Raw genomic sequence first — 20,061 nt, 5'->3', positions numbered from 1 at the left:
CAGTCTGTTTGTTTGCAAATTGATCCATTATAAAGTGCTGCATAACATATGGTTCAGTATACCATCCCTGACAAATACAACTAACCCCCTCTTCACTGAGTGAACACCCTGAGTGAATTCAATTACAATCATTATGTAATAAACTTTTACACTTTCTATTTAACTTTGCTTATTGAACTGAACTCAAAAGTCATCTACGATGTTTTGCTACCACCTACAGTATTTTTTAAACCTACTGTACTACAAATGTACAGTATGGTGAAAAAATGTTTTTGTCCCCACCCTGTGGTGAAATCGGTTGTTTACAATTTATTTTCATCAAGTTACCTTTTTACTTGTTCAGGCCATTTTTACTGCTTTAAATTGATAGTGGTCTCTCTCCTGTTTGAGAGTGTAGGACCCCTGTGCATCTCTATGCTTCATATTTAAAATTTGTTTCTCAGAATTTAGGAACATTATGGCAAAATTAAGCAAGCAACAAGAATTCAGACTGAACTTGATTTAATTGTTACAAACTACAGACCAATTGAATAGTATTACCACATAAACCATCCTCCTCTTTAAACGTGTCATTTTACTGACTTCCAGACTCTAGTTATAACTGGTGCTTCATGTTATTCAGTTTTGTTTTTTCTACATTAAGTTTCATACTCTAACCATATATTTCAGTTTACTTACAATCAAATCAACAAAATTTATGTATATGTATTTAATCAATGAGGAACCACTATCCCAGAAGACAAAACGAGTCAAATTTCTCTTAAATATGTTATAACTTCGAAAGATGCCAACTCAAATTAGCTTGGTGGGAAAATAACAGCTACATGTGAGCCTTAGGTAAAGTCTGGAGTGAGTTGTTGCAAGACATGAAGATTATGTAGTTTATTCCTCAGTTTTTTTGCACAGTGACATTCCCACCTGAAACATTTAGTGTCACTGCAGAGACAAGAAGTGACTAAGACCTAATGTCATGTACATAAAGGTACCTTAATATTGTTTGAACACCAACTTGAAAAATCCCAAACTACTCTTCATATAATACAGACAATAAGCAAAGTGTTTTAAGAAATATAAAGTAGTTAAAAATCATGAAGTTGCATGAATTAGGTTCAGTATTTTCAGATTGGATGCTGATGCCAAAACAATGTAGGAGCCATCACGTCACACTTACTTTCTTTAATCATGCCATCTTTACAGTCCAAATTCTGTTGCATTATTGTTTGTCCTGCTGAGCCTGTAAGTGTCTGTGTGCAGCCCTCAGTGTGTCCTGCATGCCTTTGTACTGTGCCAGAACACAGGCCTCCTCCAGCTTGGCCCAGCGGTAGTCTTGGTGCTCATCAGACAAAGTCAGTGCTGTCCCTGGATCTCTCAGCTCAGCCAGCCAGTACAGCACCTCTTTGGGTCTGCCTCGCACCTCGTAGCGCAGCTCTTGAACGAAGCTGTCAATCACGTGCAGGTGCTCCTTCCCAAGCCCTGCCTCTTCCTTGGTCTCTCTCAGGGCTGTGGTGAGGTCGTCCTCACCTGGGTCCACATGGCCTGACAATAGACAGGTTGACAGATAAATGAGATAAAGGATATTTGAAGGTGCAAACAGCTACATAAATAGATTTTATAATAGACTGCATTTGAATATTTAAACACCTTTGGGTGGGGTCCAGTGGTGTTCCCCATAAGAGGTCTGCAGAAGGAGGTACTCAATGTTGTCTGGAGGAGGAATACAGCTGGCTAAACGTCGAAAGACTATGAGGCCACAAGCTCGCAGTACCATATTCCTGAAACTTCCATAAATTTGTACACAAACAAATTTTCCATTATGTTTTATTCCCACTTCAACACAGGAAGGAAAACACACCTTTAATGGACACTGATTTATTAAACATCAAGCCAGTAGTCAATGGGTGAAATACAGAAAAAGAAAAATCACACCCAAACAAGTTTCTCAGAACTTTAAATGCAATTATCTACTTCATGGAAACATTTGAAAACACTGTAAGTAATAATTCTGTTTGATGTTGTTTTTACAAGGTAAACAAAAATGTTCTGCATGATGATTTGCAAATGAGAGGTTTTTGAAGAGTAATGTCATTGTATATTTAGTATATTATGACTCTTGTTCGTTTCCAAATACTCCTACTTAATTCATGTTCTTTAAATCTACTTTGTATGTTTATTGATTATTGATATCAATGCAAGTCAATTCAGTGATCTGAATATTTAAAATTAAGTTTTTCCTGAAATATCTGTTACAATGAAGGAGGCAGCAAATTAAGTATGACAGTCACAATAGTACAATAATGCAGTACAATAGTACAAGCTCCTTCTGATTTACACAGACTACACAGTTACTGGCCTGTTTCTTTACCGGTGTTTCTCTGGAAATAAGCTTGAGACCACCAAGTAGAACAGAACTGTTATATATTATTATTATTACATATCAGCTGGTACATGTGGCTGAACAAACCTGTCCGCAGGTTAGCTAGCTAGCGTCAGCTTAGTAAGAGTTTCTGTGAATGTTTTCCTGAACATGTTCGCTGATGAAGCACAGAACACCAACATGACTGATGCGTAGCTGCTTATTTAGAAAAATATCATCAACTTACCGTTTATTCACTGTCACGAGCTTACAGTGGTCTCAGTTTATTTGTCGTCGACACCGAGAGCACTGCGTAGCCCAACGGTGTACACAGAAACGAGTCCGACTTCTGCAAAGGATTAAAACAATTGTTCCACTTTGTAGAACTGATCAGACGGTACAAGTAGTCAAAATCAGTCAAAATCAAAGTAACGTTACTAAAACAAGGGATATATATATATATATTGTTGGCATAACAAACACATGAATATTATATGAACAATATCTACATATAATATTTTATGCATAATATTGCATGAGTAGTAGGCCTATTATATTCATGGTTTATTGGTACTATTACCGATATTATGATATTACTGTTATAATTGTAAGGACTGTATACAGTTATGTTAATATATAATAATTTACTATTATTTTGTTTGCACAGAGTAGGCTATAGAGTTATGCATATGCATACAAAACAGCTACATTATGCTGTATTCCAGATTTCAACAAATAAAATAAAAATAAAATAAAATAAAATAAAACAAAATAAAAAATAGTACATCTTTTTAAGTAATTAGATAAAAATAAATTCAGTTGGAAATCTCTCCAGGTAACAAATGGTTTTATGATAAACATACACATTTCTTTACAATCAATAGCTGCCTTGCCTGTGGGAGCTAGATAAGAAATGTACCCAGCATAAATAGGGCCAACTGAAGACAGCCTGTGTCTGATGATAATAGACAGATAGATAGACGGGCCCCTCTTCCCACGCAGTCCTGAGCAGTGCAGTGCAGTGCATTTCTGCAGCTTGACAGAGGAGACATCACCACAGAAATTAAAAGGTAACGCCCTAAATAGGGATAAAATGTGTTTTGTTATTTTCAAGAAAAAAAAAACAAAAATACATAAGGAGAGACAGTCAGGATGCAAAAGAACATAACATACTTTTGAAGGAACTGTACAAATATAGCATGTAGTTCTTAAGAGCTCACTTACTATCTGATCTGTCAGGACATGTGACTTTTGCTGCTACTACGACTGTGTTTACTCAGACTGTACTGGAGTGCTCATTATTTTACTATGCTGTACATGAATCACACTTGAGGTCATGAGGTCATCCTCCATATTTGCGGCATATACTGTCACAGAGCTTTCAAACGGTGCAAGACTGTGGCTCTAGATGACAGATCCTTTTAGACAACCAACTCATTTACTGTATGTCACTTTATGGAGGTCATGTACTGCATTCACTGGACACTTGATCTCCTATTTTAAATTTAGGAAACACCAAAAGAAACAAAAAATATGAATCTTTGCATGAGTGCAAAACCTTTTGCTGAGGAGAATGTCATTAAGGATTAATATTGACCGAGTAGGTTTGGAGTAGAGCTGATCAGTGCCAAGACATGTCCTTGCTTGGATTTTTGAAGCTGAATGTTCTGGAGGTTTTGTAGACTTTATTCAAGCAGACAACTGCAATGGGCCAACACAGTAATCCCAGTTTCAAATCCAAAGCCACACACATAGGATTTCAGTAAAACCTCCCACCAAGGACTACAAGAAAGTTACTTTGTTGATTTTGGTATGATTGAAAATCAAGCAAAGTTATGATTTGGTGGTAAAGAAAAAACTTTATTGTGATATTTCCTGCTTGCCTTCTAAACAACATTTCACAGTGTCATGGAGGAAAAGGAGCAGCCTAAAGGAGGGCCTCATTTTGTGGGGAAGAAGGATGAACTGATTGAAGTGAAACAGTCTTTCATAACACTGGAGGGTCGGGACATACTGGTCATCTACCATCAGGGAGTCTTCTATGCTTTGGATGCTTACTGCTATCGTAAGTACAGTTGTAAAATTTAACTTAAAACAGTTGCTACTTATGAGAGCCAGAAAAGTGGGACCACCCATGCTTTAATTTCACTCAAAATCTAACTGGCCACTACACTTTATTGCATTGCTGCTAAACTAAAACCCTTTATGTGATGTATAATACTGAGCTGCCTTACTTTGTAATTCAAGACAATTTAGCACATATCACCTTGGAAGTGTGTCCAATCAGCAAAATGTTAGTGTGCTGGAAAATCTTTGCTTATTCTGCAATACAGTGATCCTCTGTCTTCCTAACAGATGCTGGGGGACTGTTGCTGAATGGAGACATTGAGGTAAGGTTTGCATTTGCCTTAAGGGATTAAGAAGTTGCTTTTTGTCTGACCTATAGTAAAGAAGTCAAAATGCCATAAAAGTTAATGTGCTGGATTGTACATTTTTGGTTTTATCCTATTCATAGACTAAAATCTTTAAAAGGGAACAGTAGGGATGAACCATAGAGGGATACTGTAATTATATCACATTTTTTTAACATGAGTATAATGTTATGCTAATGTTGAAGTGTCAGATGAATTAATTGACCTACACTTAAATCCCCATGAGGTTGTTAACCTACTTTCTTTCCCACACACACACAAAGGACATTGATGGCAAGATGTGCATAATTTGTCCAAAGCACAAGTACAAGCTCTCTCTAGCCAAAGGGGAGTGCTTATACAAGGGCTGCAACCCCAAGGAAAAGCCTCCTGTGCCCAGATGGTTCTCTAAAGGTGTGAAGCAGCGGATCCACACAGTCACAGAAACCAATGAGGATGTTTATGTCAAGCTCTCTGAGGACACAAGCTGGATTGAGTCTGACTTCTACCAGGGAGAAGACGGCAAAGTGGAACGAGCCAAAACTGAGAAAGAATAATTGATAATTGATAATAACACAGATGGATGAGAATGGTATCTCTATAGTCACTTATTATTCTCTTGAGCTCATCTAAATAACTGCACAAAGACTGTATGGAATGGATGTTAGATATTTAGTGTTCTTCAAGCAATCAGTAGGGCTTGCATGGCTATAAAATGGGTACAAGTTTACAAGTAGGCCTATTTATATAAATGGCTTTATTTGTGACTTTTTTGTTTACATGATTAAATGTTGAAATGATTAAAATGTTTTTCCTAAAATAAAGGTAAGATACTGCCAAATTATGTAGACCTTTTCTTTGTCAACATTCACACAATAAACTTGTTTTATGGATGAACAGAATTTTATAATTCTCTGTTCTCAAACTAAGCAGAGGCAAAATGTGGCTTCAGTGTCCACACTGGTGCGTTATGAATTTTAATATTCCATCCATCCATTCTTCCATTATCTATAGCTGCTTATTCCTATTTAGGGTCACAGGGATCTGCTGGAGCCTATCCCAGCTCTCTTTGGGTGAAAGGTAGGGGTACACCCTGGACAGGTCACCAGTCCATCACAGAATTTCAATATTCCTCATGTATTACGCATTTACATGAATGACTCAATAACATAAAGTGGTTTATACTGATCAGTAATGCCATAAAATGTTAACTCTTTAATGTAAAATATATATATCATATAACAATAGTAGCCACTTTTTGTAATATTTCTGTCTGTTCTGCCCTGAGATAACACCAGAAATCTCACATGGTCATAGATTCAACTAACTAGGATTTGTATCATGACATTTCTTTTTCACTGAAACAAATTTCTCCAGCAACTGAAAAGCAAAAACAAAAAAATATGCTGAGGACACTGAGGCAATTTAGAGGTGTGCTGGCAGCAGGTTCAGACAGATACTGGCTGGAAAGTATTGTCCTCCAGGCCAGAATCTAATGCACCCCCTGGTCCACAGTCTATGTAGAAATTAAGGGTTTTGTTGTGAACATTCAACTACTTTACAACAGTTTGACATTTTTGGAAATATGCTTATTCTCATTCTGCACTTCCAAAAAATTGAGGGAATTGAGAGAAATGTTAAAAATGGATGATCAAAATTTGTAAAGTAGAGGCTAAGGACGTCTTGACTTTGAGATCTTGAATTTCAAATATGATAAAATAACCCAGATGATGTGCTGTGGTGGAACAATCAAATTTAACACATCTGTCATATATTTTATAAAACTATGTTCATAAAACTATTGAAATCATAATTTAGTGCAGTCTTTTTATGCCATTCCTTAACTACTTAATGTGAAAGGTCAAGACAGCCTGTCACATTCGAATTATGTCTCTGTTTCTGCACATACAGTGCAAACTGAAACAGTGACATGACCACAGAACTGCAAATGCCATGAGTTAAGACCATAGCTCTATGGTGTATAATGCTCCTCTGTGCATGAACGAGGCTGGTCTCTATACCTGGCCTGCAGCAAACTCACAACACAGTCTGACAGCTTTGTCCTTGTCCTGATGCTTTGAATACAATCAAGAAATTCACAGGGGCCGGTGTTACAGAAGGGCTGAATTAATTCACATTAAATATTCAAATATGATTATGTAGTCAAACTGAGAAGCTTGATACAAGGCAGGGACCATTAAGTGCAGGTGGCCAGCTGCACTAGGTCAATTGGAAGGCTGTTTGTTGAGATAAAAAGCAGATTGCCTGGGGAAACTACTTAGCAGGGCAAATGTGTCTTATTCTAAAAGGAGAGTATTGCACAGCATGTAAGCAGCATGTTTCTGGGACATAAAACTCAAGGCTTAAATTGGTCTATTGGTTTTATGTCTAATGGTTGTGACTGACACAAACAGCTCTGCTTAAACCATTATGGCTCTTCTTCTTCTCAAAAGGCCCCAAAAGTTTGTTTAAGAGAAAGAATATACCAGAGCTCATTATCCACAGCTGCATGGCTGCCACAACAAAACACTACCATAGCAAATAACACTTGCGTATTATGGCTGTCATTATTATCACTGTTGTTAGCACTGACCCTGCATCTTGGCAGTTCTTTTTGGCTGTGTGGGAATATACTTCAACACATGATGCTGTGCTCCTGGGCTTCAAAACGAAACTTAGGCTTTGAAAAGATGACAATGTACGATGGAGTATTAGGCCCACATGAGAAGGGTTTTTACCTTTGCACCTCAAGGATAAAGTTGAAATGTTGAGAATAAAGTCAACTTCTTTGCTCCATCAAATCAAGTTGGCAGAGCAACTGAAAGCCAAGCAACTGCCTGCCACTGTCTGGCCCAGTGTGAAGCAGGACTGGACCAGGACAACAAATTGGCCCTGGCATTTTTTGCCCCAGGTAGCTTACCACAGTCACTCAGATAGGCTACCACCCAACCCGCTGTTGTAGCAGGTAGGCTGCATTGATTTGATGGGCCAAAGGTGTTAACTTCTGACACTGCATTTTGTTTTGAATCTCCACATTTCGACATCTTGACTTTACGCTCGACATTTCCTCTTCAAAAACAATCCTCCCTTGTGGCCCCAGTGATCTGTGGTAACAACAGCATTATTAGACGGAGCTGCACGTCGGCAGTGTGGTCCCAGTCAGAGTATGTGCGTGTTTCTGCGCGCGCTGCTACCTCGCGTCAGTGTGTCCGCGTGCGTATTGCTGAGTCAGGCGCGACCACTTTGTTTAGTCCGTCTCTCTCTCCCTCTCTCTCCCCCTCTCTCTCTGTCTGTCTGTGTCTATGTCTCTCTTTCTCTGTCCAGCTGTTCTTTGCCACAGTGAGACTTTGTTTTATGCTGAGACGTCATCCATTGGTCTGCACACCGAGGCTGCCCTGTCCGCGTCGGTAACTGTGTCTCCTACCGACTGACAACTTGTTTGTCTGTTAGCGCATTGGCTGTCCATGGGCGCTGCTGTTGACACACTGTGCTGCTCCACCGGCGGGGCTGTCCGGGGCGCCTCTGCGGTCGGTTCGGGACGGTATCGGGCTCTGCTTTTATGAATGAATAACGAGACGTGGGAATGCGAGTGAATGTGAAACTCCCCAGCAGTCGGGCTCCCGGGGGGGGGCGGCCACCGATGAGAGGGATTAACGACGGAGCGGAGCCGCGGCTCATTGCGGAAAAGCCGAGTCTGACTGCAGACTGGCGTGGAAACGCACCGTGAGAGAAACGGGCTCCATAACGTAGCGGAACAAAACCGCGGCGACCACAATGTAAGTTCCTGTGAAGCCGCAACTCATTAAGGGCTGTAGGAGGAAGGGGACCTATGACTGCATGCTTTGTTTTTTTTCTCACTATATTACTGCTCGATATGTAGAATTATGGCACTGGGAATATTTCTCATTGTCTGACTTATTGAACCATAATACCCACCCAGGTGTAACAATGGCTTTGGCTTATTGTCAGTCATTTTAAGTGATATAACCGTGATGCACTGTCTCTGTGATAGACATGAATAATAAGGATTAGAGGGGCCAGAGGTTGTTCCTCCCCTTCAGTGTTACCCCTGGATCATCATCTCCCTGTGTGATGCCTCCGTTCAATATCAACCACAAGTTGTCTGGCTTGCAGGTCCATCCACATCGTGGCTCTGGGCAGTGAGTGTCCTGGAGGAGTAGGGCCCGGGGAGGAGATCATTGGTCAGGGGCAGCTGCAGGGAGGCCTGCTGTGGAGCTACCTAGGTCACGGAGCCCTGGTGGGACCTTGTGACCTGGAGAGCAGCCTGCACAACCCAGCCTTCATGGAATACACATCACGCGTGTTTGGAGATGTCACTGTGGTGGTTCGGGATTGCCCCAGCTGGGTAAGAGTGCAGTAGCGTAGTACAGGACAGAATGAGTAAAGTGTTATATGCATTGATACAGTGTCAGTCTCTACTTTGACATGTTTTGCTAATTCGTGTGTCCATATAAAAGTCACTTTCAGTCACTGCTTTGGCTGTGTACATCTTATTCCTAGTGTGGTACCGAATGAGATGTGATTTGCAGAATAAGAGTTGGGCAGGTCATGATGGCAAAACATGCCATAAAAAGTGTTGTAATATTTATTGCTATTGTGAAAGAGTAACATGTAACTAAGTCACTGTTTCAGTCTGCTTCTGTTTCTCAGAAGAAGTAAAACATTTCAAATTCCAAGGCCACTTTGCTTTCAGCGATGATTGCAGGCTTTATAAAAATGTCTCTATTCTTAGAGGGTGCTATTTTAACATGCACTGCACAAAAACCGATGGAAGAACTTTTGTTCTTAATAGAATATGAATTTGAAATGAACTGTTATGATTTCGTAGCAGCATTGTACGGTTCTTATTAAAGGGCTGTCTAACCCTGTCAGGGGTGGTGCTGGGAAAGTTTGTCAGTCTAATTTTATGTGTCCATGTCCTTTTTTATGCAAATTGCTCAAAGCTTTGTGAAGTCTTTTCCCTGCCTAATGAGTTGAATCAGATTTCTTTAGAGTTGCTAGCCTTATGTCTGTCCCTTGGGGTAAAGTGCCAGGAGCCATATTGAGGTATTTACACATATAGTGACTCAGAATAGAAGGATTAGTGTTACATGAGGTGAGATTTATGGTACAAGTTGGACATGCAGACAATTCTGCATCTTGCACTCCTCAAATGTCGGCCCTCCTGGCACCAGTTACGTTTTGTGTTTATTGTCTTTTCTGTGCTTTTCCAGGAATTGCTGGACAGTGATTGGGCCAACGTCAGAAAGGTTCTTGAGCAGGCTGACATCCTGGTCATTAAATATTCAGTCACCGATAAGCTGGCCTTCCAGCAGGTCAGGAATGGCTATGCCCCGAGACTGCGCCCACTCCTGAGGCACTGGGGTGTACCTGTCATCCTGGTTGCTGTTGGAGCACGGCTAAACGGTGAGAACACTGTTTTCCTGTGTTTTTTAGGACCAGAGTGACTTAGATTTTCACCAGCTATGCCTTGACAATTGATGCTTTGTCATTGTTGTATGTAAACAATGGAGTTTGAGAGGCAGCAAACACAAAATGTCAATGAAGTTAATATCCTGGTATTTTATGGCTAATTTACTGTTGCCTCAGTTGTTGATTTTGATTTTTGAGACAATACCATGATCTTGTTGGGCCAGTGAACTTTGTGTCCTCTAGTGTGCCCTTCCAGCAATGAGGAGAATGCTTATGATTAAATTTCCTCTTGGCTGCGTGTCAGCTCACATATTTCCCCACACTCCAAAACAAGACATTAGGCTTTTGTTTGTTGCCCATTAAAAGACTTGCCAGCAGACAAGAGCTCACACAACACATCTAAATATACAATGATAGGGTAAGAAGTGCACCCCATCAGTAGTTTGTCTCTCAAGTAGGACTAGGACATTTGGGTGAAGCCTCACTGGAGGAAGCTTTAGGTATTAACATACATGTATGTCTGCACTTTGGTGAGTCTGCATGTCGTCGTGCAGACACAATGACCTTTGATAAATCCAGATTCTGTAAACAAGCTCAACAAATGCTCCAAGTTGTATTTTTAGCTTGTCTGCTCAACATACTTTGAGATCCTGTCAGAGCTTAGCTGCAGAATGATCACAGTGTAAGTCAAGTCTTTGCTGAGAGAGAGGGAGTGGGTAGCTGTAGACCGGAGCCTTTGTTTGTGTTTTTGTTTGTGGCTGCCCTGAGTATTTTCATGCTAACCCCTCATGACTGCAGAGAATGACGGCTGAGCTCTGAGCACTTCCTGCTGCTCAATCACCTAAGGCACAGCTGTGGCAGAGAGTGCTGCCTTACGTGCATTAACGCAGCCATTAAACCGAACTGAACGCAGGAGCACAGATAGAATTATCCAAGGGCACGCATGCACACATACCAATGATATGCCAAGTCACTGCCTGTCAGACATTCACACACACTCTCTCCTTTTCCTTCTGCCTCTAACACACACTCTCTGTCTCGCTTTGTCTCTGTGTCATGCCTGTAGGTTATTAGCAGCATGATTTATCAGAAGCCTCAACACTTAACTATATATCACATTCATTCTTTATTTCTGGCTGGTCCTCTCCTCCGTTGTGCAGTCTCTCTGAAGTCTTTTTTTCTCCTTCAAGCTAATCCTCCTAATTTTCTGTCTGATTCTGTCTCTTTGGTCCCAATCCACAAATGGCACAATATGACTGGTCCTTGTGTTTGTGCCTCTGCAGGTTTACACATTTGTATGATCATACTGTTATGGTATTGTACATAAATCTGATGTTTTTTGTTGTTTTTATTGTTTTAGATGTAAAAACAATGGCCTCAATTGCCTTGCCAAATGTATCCTTTAAGGAACCAACACAACAAAACAGCAAACAGTATTCTAGAAACTGGAAAAGTACACAACCACTGTCACCCTTTTAATATCCTTGTAAGGTGTCTATATAGTCCCAAACAGACAGACTAGGGGAATTTGTATGTAGGGCATGTCTACATCATAAAACCACATATGACTGTGACATCTGGTTTTTATATTCTATTTTGTAAAATATGTACTGTAATTTGGTATGCAACATTTTGTGTTTTGGGGCAGTGGTTAACACTGTTGCATCTCAACAAAAAGGTTCTGGGTTTGAGCTTGAAGACAACCAGGGTCTTTGTGTGTGTTTGCATGTTTTCCCACTGGGTTTTCTCCAGGTACTCTGATTTCCTTCCACAGTCCCAAGACATGCAGGGCAGGGAGATTAGTGGCTCTAACTGTGAGTGTGAATGTCACTATGTCAGCCCTGTGATAGACTCGTGATCTGTCCAGAGTACCCTGCCTCTCACCCACTGTCAGCTGGGATTGGCTCTAGCTCCTTCCCCGTTTTATGTTCCCATAATATATATCACTGATTCTGCCTTATGGTGTTTATTTGACTGTATGTCTGATAAATTCAATGTTTTCTCTGTTAATTTTGTAGAGCGCTCTTAGTAGATTGTGCAGTTTTCATGTATTGACCTTAACACTAACGAGCTGAGTGTTGGGCTTGAAGGCATATATAGTTCTGGTTCAGGAAATATGGATGGCATGTATAGCTTTTTTCTGGATTGTATATCAGAGTCCAGTGCAGCTAATTTAGTAGAACATAGGACACAAATTTCCAATTGCCATTTACACAAGAAGACACTAGGTTCATCCTCAAAACATCTCATATCAGTGACTCATATGCACAACTCGATTCAGTTGTATTTACAGTTTAAATGATTTAACGTCATTTCTCATCTTTGTGTTCAGACGAAGGCCCTCCCTGCACGTGTCCGCTGTGTGCATCTGACTGGAGCAGCTGTGTGCCTCACAGTGAAGGTCTGCAGCTGTCCCGGGACCTGGGGGCCACCTACCTGGAGTTGCCCTCTCTCAACCATGTGTTTGTGGGTCGCTACTTTGGTAGTGTGGTAAGCGATGGCAACACGCATGAATCAAACTCTCACAATTGGAATTTAATGACTGCAGCGTAGGTGTAAGTCACCCCAGCCATTTTTTAGGTGCTCTGGTTGAACTTTTTATATCGCCAGTGATACTGAGTAAGTTTTTGAGAAAACCAGCAGTCATGTGTAAAAAAAAAAAAAAGCACTTGGCTTTCAGTGCTTAAATCACAACAAACAGCAGTAACAGCAGCTGCTCGTCCTGTCTATTAAGACTTTCAGATAGGTATTGAGAAGAGGAGACAAGGCTAGTTAGTCACATTAGTCTTCTCAGGATATTGTTTCCAAAGCAAATAGCTGGTGATGTAACAATCCTGTTTTTCAACCCTGTGTTCTGTGTTTGAACTAACATGTATTTCTGTATTGCTCAGCTGGAGTACTTCATGATTCAGTGTTTGAAACACAAAGCCAAAGAGAGGCCAGAGAAGAGGCGAGGAAATAAAGTGAACGAACTTCGTCCCCCCCATTTAGAGCAACCAGGTCAGAGGAATGTGATGGTACCTAACACCTAATACTGCTTTTATTCTGAATGGCATTTAATTCTTTCTGTTAGCTCCTTAAATCAGAAACTTTATGATTTTTATATTGTTTAATTAATGTGAATTATTGCTTTTGATTACTAGCATTAGTAATTGATATGATTTAATGATTATATGTAATGATTAGTGCTTCATTACATCAGTCATTTTATGGTGTACAGAGAACACTCGACTGGACTGACTAGAGGTGTGTGTGTTCTTGAGCTTACACAGCCATAAAAAGCGCTAGGCACAAAGACGTTGTCTGGATCAATATTCTCTGTTCCAAACTCTAAATAAGAAGAGAGACAAAGAGCTAGGTAGACCACTTTTACTACGTTTGAATCAATTTTAGTCTGAACTCTTTTCAGCACCATTGTGTTGTTGTGGGATAGAAGGGGGATTATTCATTAACCTTATTCTTAACTAAATTTTCTATGTATTCAACCCGAACACTGCAAATTCTTCTGTCCAGCCACTACTATTCCTACTGCATTAATTATCAGCTACATGTTTAAATTCTAATTTAGTTGTAATCTGCTTATTTGAAATTCAGAAATTTAAGATTATAGTTTAATTAAACTTCAAAACAGCCACATCAAAAGTTTATTGCAGCAACATCCAGACACATGCAGATTAAGTCTTCAGACTTAATCAAAATGTCTTTAAGACAATCAGATTTTATAAGCACAAAACGAGGCAAGATAAACAGCCATGCTGATCATGATTAAAAGAGGCTAAAATAGGCTTGATTATTGTAAACCAAGCTGGAGTGTTGTATGACAGACAGGGCTGTTGCATTTCTGTTGCTTTTCTTTTCCAATGTTTTACATTTTTTAGCCTTTCTCACTTTTTCTCCTAATTTGCTTAAAATACAGTTTGATTAAATCTGAGGTCCACTGCCATTCCAAACTGGTGTATTAAATTTACACTAGTCCTACATAATTAAAATTAATTCACGCTAGAAGCACACCTCCCACACCACACATAGATCCACTAGTATTATTTTATTTTGGGTCCAGTGCTGCTGTATAATTTGTAAGAGATGCTGAATTTACAGCTACACAGTTAACTCTTGCTTTACAATTAGTGTGACTACTACTGCCTTTTTAGCATGCTAGTTTTCCATGCAAAGTTAGTCTTTACTGAATGAATCATCTGAGAATATTTAACACAGACTATATAGTTAAACGCTTACTAAATAGTGATCTGACCACATTGCTGCTATGTGCATCTAAATCTGATGCCATGACTGACAGATTGAAATCCTGCCAAAAAAAGCAGAAACTGCTTGATAATTTATTGGGCCCTGTCCAATGCTACTTACAGCTACTTACGGTGTAGCTTGCATTAAGTATGACGTGCTGATTCAAAAACCGCCTGAGTATGAGTGGCCATAAAAAAGGAGATGAGGTGCAGTGTGTATCAAACCTGAACAGGAATATAACAAGACAATGATTTGTGAAGCCCTCACTTTATTCAGTTTCCTGAATTGCTTCTCACTTTTTATTAATCTGAATTTATGTATACCTGTATCAGTAGGTATTTTCTCATTCTTTTCTATGAAATCTTTCTTGATGCTCTAGGCTGTTGCTCCAGACAGGTTTTGCCATTCTCTGCTCTTGCATTGAAGTGTTTTATTCACAGTTTACTGATTCCACTCAGTTCAATGCAAATCATTTCTCAGAGGCTGTAGTCTACGCTGGGTCTATGTACACCTTCTTTAAACATTAACCTTATGTAAAACGAGCTTTTGAACTTGCTTTGCATTCTGAGTTCATTTTGCTGCCCAGGATGACCCAAGACCCAAAATGTACATCTTTGCAGGTCTGTCATTAATGCAGAGACAAACATGTCTGGAAGCATTTCTTCTAATTTGAATGACACAATAGGGCACAATGTGGCATTGGTCTCTCTCTGCTGTCTCTTCTTGATTAAAAGCTCTGAGTACACTATTGTCAGAATCACTCTCTCCATATACCTTTATACTCTCTGTTTCTCTCAAACTCATTGTCACAAAAAGGAGAAATCACTATGTAGATGTAGACAAGTTATAGTGAGGAAAAATGAGCACACCACACATCTAAATTACAACACTTCTGGGCTGCTTTGAACATATCAAACTACTGCCTAATTTCAGGTGTTATTGTTTATCAATTCAACTCATCCTCTTGACTGTCTATCCCTCTTTTCTTTTCACACTCTGTACTCCTTCTGTACAGCTCGTCTTCCCCCTATTCGAGTGGAGGAGTCCAGCTTCTCCCAGGACATGCAGTGGTTGTTGGAGCGTGGCGTGCAGTTCGCCGATGTGGCTTTTTACGCTGGAGACTCTGGGAAAGAACTGGGGTGGGCGCATGCAGCTGTGCTCTGTGCTGTCAGCCCGTACTTCAGACAGCTGCTGCTGGGGCCCAAGACCAGGTAGGAGCAGGATGCAGCCTGATAAGCTATTCCACCATCTGAGCCTGTAGCCAATAAGAGCTCAACTCCCGATGCAAAATCCTCTTTAGTTTAACTGTTCAACATTTTGTGCTAAATTCTCTGGTTGGACAGGGAACGTCCGCAGTCACGGTGTGTTTGCAGAGAGCGGGATGGAGGCCCCCATTCGCTGCTCTCCACCTGGGATGGAGGGATTATTGATGACATGCCACGGTCAGATGGGCACCTGACAGGACGCCTCTCTCGTTTGGTGGTCAAAGACCCCCTCCTTTGTATGTGCTTGTGGGAGACTCTCATGTTTATTTATAGAGGTAAAAATCACCAGTCAAACACAACACACTCACACCCAACCAAGTAAACCAACAGTTTTTGTATTTTTGCGTAGTTTTGTAAAATACTAACTCCAGTGTACGATTATGCGAACAATGCTGACAATGCTAACATACTGGATGTTTAGGAGTTAAGATGTTTACCATATTTATTGATGTAGTCTAAAATTCAAAATGAGAACACTTGCTGATTCAAGGTAACTACATAAATACAGCTGTGGCTGACAGGAATTTTGTTTTGTAAGTATTCAGTCTTGAGCCAAAGTACTGGACAAATGAAAATGTTTATGGAAAAGACTAAAGTCGTTAGGATTTATCCTCGGTGGAGTATGAATGTCGGCATTACGATTGATAGAATGTGGATAAAGGTAATATGAAGATTTATTTATTTATTTGTTAGATTTCTTTTCTGCTGATTAACTAGTCACTGAATTGTTACTTAGTTAGATATGTATCAGTCGATTAGACTTGTCTCTTTGTTCATTTTCAAAAAGAACGTCCTTTTACAAAAATATTTTATGCATACCGTCTCCTGCTGCAGACACAATGGGACAGTTGATTAAATGCTGGTAAGTTATTTCACCACAGAATAGCATCCCACCCCCACTTGTGATTCCACCAGAACAAAGTTGCCCAAACTGACCTTCTGGCATCATGATCAGTTGCACAGAAAGAGCCGAATAGACAGAGGAGATCAGAATACAAAGCGTCTCTACAACATAGGCCAACATGTGCTTTATTCAGAGAAATCTGGACTCATTTGTTGTTGTGTTACTGGTGTTTTAGTCTTAATGCTTCCTGTTTGTTGTTATGTTTGAGACTCTGTGCACATTACAAGTGGAGTTTGAATACAGCTAACAGAGCTAGACTGACATCCAGAGCATGCAATCATTTAGATGTGATGATTAATGTCCCCTGGCAGCAGAAGACAGTTTGCCTGCCATTGGGTCTTGTCCAATGTTTCATTACACGGAGGAACAGAAAACCGGGTAAACTGCTTGATAGTAAGCCACTGTAGTATATTTTAATCTAGGACCTGAGCATTCATTGTATCATAGTGTGATCTTGCACTGCTTTCTTGACCCACATTTGTTCATGGATGCCTCAGGGAATTGATGTTTCCTTTTCTCCACCCAGCTCACTTCCGCTAAACATAATAGCCATCACTTAGGATGGATTGGTACTCTGGTCGACATCTTTGAGAAAATTGAACTTCCATCATTTTGATGGCTAATGGGATTAGATGGTGGAATCAGACTCTGCAGCCTGCTAAAGCGGCTTTGCATTTACATCAACAAATGATGAATTCTATGATCAGAATGTCATGTAAAATTATTAAAATTACTGTTATCAACTTTGCTTAGCAAGTATACAGGCATACATAGGCATAAAATATAAGCCCAAACATTTGTAGTGTGAAGATAATTTGTGGAGCTTCCATCCAAAGCGTTTTTCAGTCCTGTATGAAGCCAGCAAGCATTTGATATTCTCTGCAACTTCCTTGCCATAATGGAAATCTTCTCACTCTGTGGATTAGTCTGTAGTGCTGTGTTTGCTGCATGTTAGAGCACAGCGCCTGTGCATACCACTGCTTTATCACAGGCTGCATGTCATGCGGCAGTCCTTACGGCAAAAGGCTGTACTAACATGTGATTCATCGCTGCCTCCTAACATGTAAGTGAGCAGCACTGATGGCCTGAATGAAAACATGTACATATGCACATAAACACTAGAGGCAGACACATAGACACTTGAATGAGTTTGTATGTGTGCTGGCGAAGAGTGAGCAGGGAAAGGAAGAAGATTATAGGGTTGGACTGAGTCTTTGTGAGTTACTCTATGAATAAGAATAAGAAAAATCCAGCAGTTGAAAGACAGAGATCAGTGTGTTTTTTCTTAGATGTATATACACGTCCCTGTGTGGATGTTTTTAAGTAAGAGAGAAGAGAGATGTGAGAGTAAAGAGTGGAAAATTGTGAGTAGGGTGTGAGGGTGAAGGGTAAGGTGATGCTCTTCTGCATCTCTGTGAGATAATATTATGACGAGTGTCTGGGTGGTGAGGGAGCTGGGCACTAGAGCATACCGCTAATATGTGTGTGATTTGGAGAGAACAGCAATGTGTGCATCATGTGAGCAGAATATGAATGCCACGTTTCTATGAAACACTGCAGGGGGACTGAGTTAACTCGTGTGAAAAATAACGTTAACCTTCAACCTGGTGAGTCTGATTGTATGGTGAAAGCAGCTGACGTCACTTATAATGTGTGTTTCTGAGATTTTCTTTTCTTGAATTGGGTAACCCAATGTAAATATGTGACTTTTGCCACACATATAGATGCAAAGCACATTGTGCCAGTGTTTGATGTTCATTTGCAGAAATTCCATAACAAGGTGTATTTTGCTTTCCTAGAGAAGGGACAAATGTCTTCCGCTCGCAATTTGGTTCTATCCATTTGTCATTTGTAGTTCATTTTATTGTACCATAACCAATTTCCATAATGTTCATAACAGTATCATGTCTCTGTAAACACGTCATACTCACGGTATGATTCCACGATGTGGGTTTTTCTCACGTGAGTGTATGTGGACAGTCACAGAGGCTGTGACTTTGCTTGTGTGATGTTAACACTGTGAGACTCTGTCTCCTTGTGTAAAATCCTGCTGAATTATTGAATTTGTCAGCGGGTTGCTATTGTGTGTTTGTGCATGTTAATGTATGTATTTGGCACAGATTATTGTGTGTGAGAGGCCATCCAGGCCTTATTTGAGATCACTTTTTAGACCAGTTAGTTTTTTGCAGCAATTTGTCTCACAGGAAGAAATGGTTGTAATTTACTTTTTTGCAAATTAATTTGGCACAAAAAAGTTTATTGCTGTCTGGTGTTGTTTAAAGTTAGGGTTAAGATTTAGAGTCAGCAGTGTAGCCTGAGAAAAACCTCAAGGGAATGAGAGTAAATGTGAACAAATTGTTTCTAAAGTGTTTGTGTAGGTGGGTGAGAATAAATATATCAATGTGGAAACCCGCTGTATTTGAGATATTCTGTACAAAAATTCATTTTCCAGCTATTGCTATTTCTACACACATGTTCTGGTATTTTTATTTTCCTTCCATCCCACCTATGAAAACATCTACTAACCCATATGTGTCTGTTTTACTGGTGAGTGGCTTCACCATATGTCATAACCACAGCTTCTAAACTAATGTCTAACCCTGCATATGCGGTGTCTATGCTGTGTACTATCTGGCACTGTGTGTAGAAGTAATCCCTCTATCAGCTGAAATACTATCATTAAGAACTAATGATAAGCTAACTCCTGGGCAGCCTAGCTCGCTTTTTTGCCTCATGAGTATCTTTATGTTCCACCGTGGTCAAACTGCAGGGCTGTGCATGCTTTTTAAAAGTGTTTACAAGAGTTTACCACTGAAGTAAATACAGGCAATGTAGATGCTGTTTTCAAGCTAGCAGAGTGGCTCTTTGGCTGCCAGTGTTGGTCTGTTTACCAGTTGACCACTTGAGCTATTGGATGGATGGCCGTGACCACAGATGATGGTGATTACTAAGGGGTCCCCTGAATTTTCCTTTTTGGTGAAACAACTAGTTTATCACCATTGTTTTAGTGGTCCTTTGCTTTATTGTCCGTACACATCATCTCACCAAGATTTCAGGTTGTCCAGTACTTTGGGTTATGACCAAACACCTGAAACTCATCACATTCCTATGAGCCTCAGCTGTTGCCTCTGTGTGCAAGCTGCAAAATGCTAGCATGCTAACACATTAAACTGATTGTGAATTGATGAGAAGCAACTAAAATGCAGATTCCCTATTTCTAAGTCAAACTATTTAATTACATGTGACCATGCAATTTATATTAAGAATGTATTACTAAGAGTGTTTTGATTAAAGCTTTAAATAGCTAACTATATTTGTTTAAATACATTAAAATGTTTGATTTGTATGAAGTGGCATTTTAAATCAGCAACTAATAGAAACATCTTAAACTATAAAAATAATAAAATTAAAGTAAAACTAACTAATGCACAGTCATATGTCTCATTGTAT

General features: G+C 39.9%; 3 protein-coding genes across 7 annotated transcripts in view; 2 read left to right on the top strand and 1 right to left on the bottom strand.

Moving 5' to 3' along the window:
• Positions 1 to 484: 484 nt before the first annotated feature.
• On the bottom strand, positions 485 to 2,702 carry nudt2 (nudix (nucleoside diphosphate linked moiety X)-type motif 2). 2 transcript variants are annotated; one of them, XM_026307900.1, is made up of 3 exons: positions 2,601 to 2,702; positions 1,642 to 1,778; positions 485 to 1,536 (listed from the first exon to the last, which is right to left on the bottom strand). In XM_026307900.1, the coding sequence occupies exons 2-3, from the start codon at positions 1,766 to 1,768 to the stop codon at positions 1,214 to 1,216; spliced, it is 450 nt and encodes a 149-aa protein (XP_026163685.1). In that variant the 5' UTR covers positions 1,769 to 1,778; positions 2,601 to 2,702; the 3' UTR covers positions 485 to 1,213. The 2 variants fall into 2 exon arrangements, with proteins under 2 accessions (XP_026163685.1, XP_026163686.1); XM_026307901.1 differs by having other exon boundaries at positions 1,642 to 1,772.
• A 568-nt stretch (positions 2,703 to 3,270) lies between these two features.
• rfesd (Rieske (Fe-S) domain containing) lies at positions 3,271 to 5,605 on the top strand. Of its 3 annotated transcripts, none has more exons than XM_026307899.1 (4): positions 3,271 to 3,423; positions 4,258 to 4,418; positions 4,709 to 4,743; positions 5,049 to 5,605. In XM_026307899.1, exons 2-4 carry the CDS (start codon positions 4,262 to 4,264, stop codon positions 5,319 to 5,321), a joined length of 465 nt encoding a protein of 154 aa, XP_026163684.1. In that variant the 5' UTR covers positions 3,271 to 3,423; positions 4,258 to 4,261; the 3' UTR covers positions 5,322 to 5,605. The 3 variants fall into 3 exon arrangements, with proteins under 3 accessions (XP_026163684.1, XP_033181126.1, XP_026163683.1); XM_033325235.1 differs by having other exon boundaries at positions 3,349 to 3,420; positions 4,256 to 4,418; XM_026307898.2 differs by lacking the exon at positions 3,271 to 3,423 and adding an exon at positions 3,437 to 3,796 and having other exon boundaries at positions 5,085 to 5,605.
• A 2,377-nt stretch (positions 5,606 to 7,982) lies between these two features.
• Positions 7,983 to 20,061, top strand: part of rhobtb3 (Rho related BTB domain containing 3) — a 22,406-nt gene continuing 10,327 nt past the window's right edge. Inside the window, exons 1-7 of one of the 2 annotated variants that reach the window (XR_003295739.2) lie at positions 7,983 to 8,540; positions 8,899 to 9,130; positions 9,999 to 10,191; positions 12,530 to 12,687; positions 13,089 to 13,197; positions 15,458 to 15,653; positions 15,786 to 15,982. Coding sequence is in view for 1 of the 2 variants with exons in the window: in XM_026307836.2 (XP_026163621.1) it covers positions 8,539 to 8,540; positions 8,899 to 9,130; positions 9,999 to 10,191; positions 12,530 to 12,687; positions 13,089 to 13,197; positions 15,458 to 15,653; positions 15,786 to 15,982 (1,087 nt within the window). In the remaining variant the exon portion in view is untranslated. The remainder of the gene's footprint in view (positions 8,541 to 8,898; positions 9,131 to 9,998; positions 10,192 to 12,529; positions 12,688 to 13,088; positions 13,198 to 15,457; positions 15,654 to 15,785; positions 15,983 to 20,061) is intronic. The other variant, XM_026307836.2, reaches the window with a different exon arrangement.

Source organism: Mastacembelus armatus, chromosome 5, assembly GCF_900324485.2.
Source record: "Mastacembelus armatus chromosome 5, fMasArm1.2, whole genome shotgun sequence".
NCBI lineage: Eukaryota > Metazoa > Chordata > Actinopteri > Synbranchiformes > Mastacembelidae > Mastacembelus > Mastacembelus armatus.
The sequence above is the reverse complement of the archived record's forward strand: the minus strand, read 5'-3'. Positions and strand labels throughout refer to the sequence as shown.

What these genes read in the sequence shown, in the direction of transcription:
- rfesd (XM_026307898.2), top strand. Translation starts at nt 3,762, where the DNA reads ATGACAGATCCTTTTAGACAACCAACTCATTTACT. An exon ending in AGACAACCAACTCATTTACT is followed by an intron (nt 3,797 to 4,257) that starts GTATGTCACTTT and finishes AACATTTCACAG; the next exon opens with TGTCATGGAGGAAAAGGAGC. An exon ending in TTTGGATGCTTACTGCTATC is followed by an intron (nt 4,419 to 4,708) that starts GTAAGTACAGTT and finishes TCTTCCTAACAG; the next exon opens with ATGCTGGGGGACTGTTGCTG.
- nudt2 (XM_026307900.1), bottom strand. Translation starts at nt 1,768, where the DNA reads ATGGTACTGCGAGCTTGTGGCCTCATAGTCTTTCGACGTTTAGCCAGC. An exon ending in CCACTGGACCCCACCCAAAG is followed by an intron (nt 1,537 to 1,641) that starts GTGTTTAAATAT and finishes GTCTATTGTCAG; the next exon opens with GCCATGTGGACCCAGGTGAG.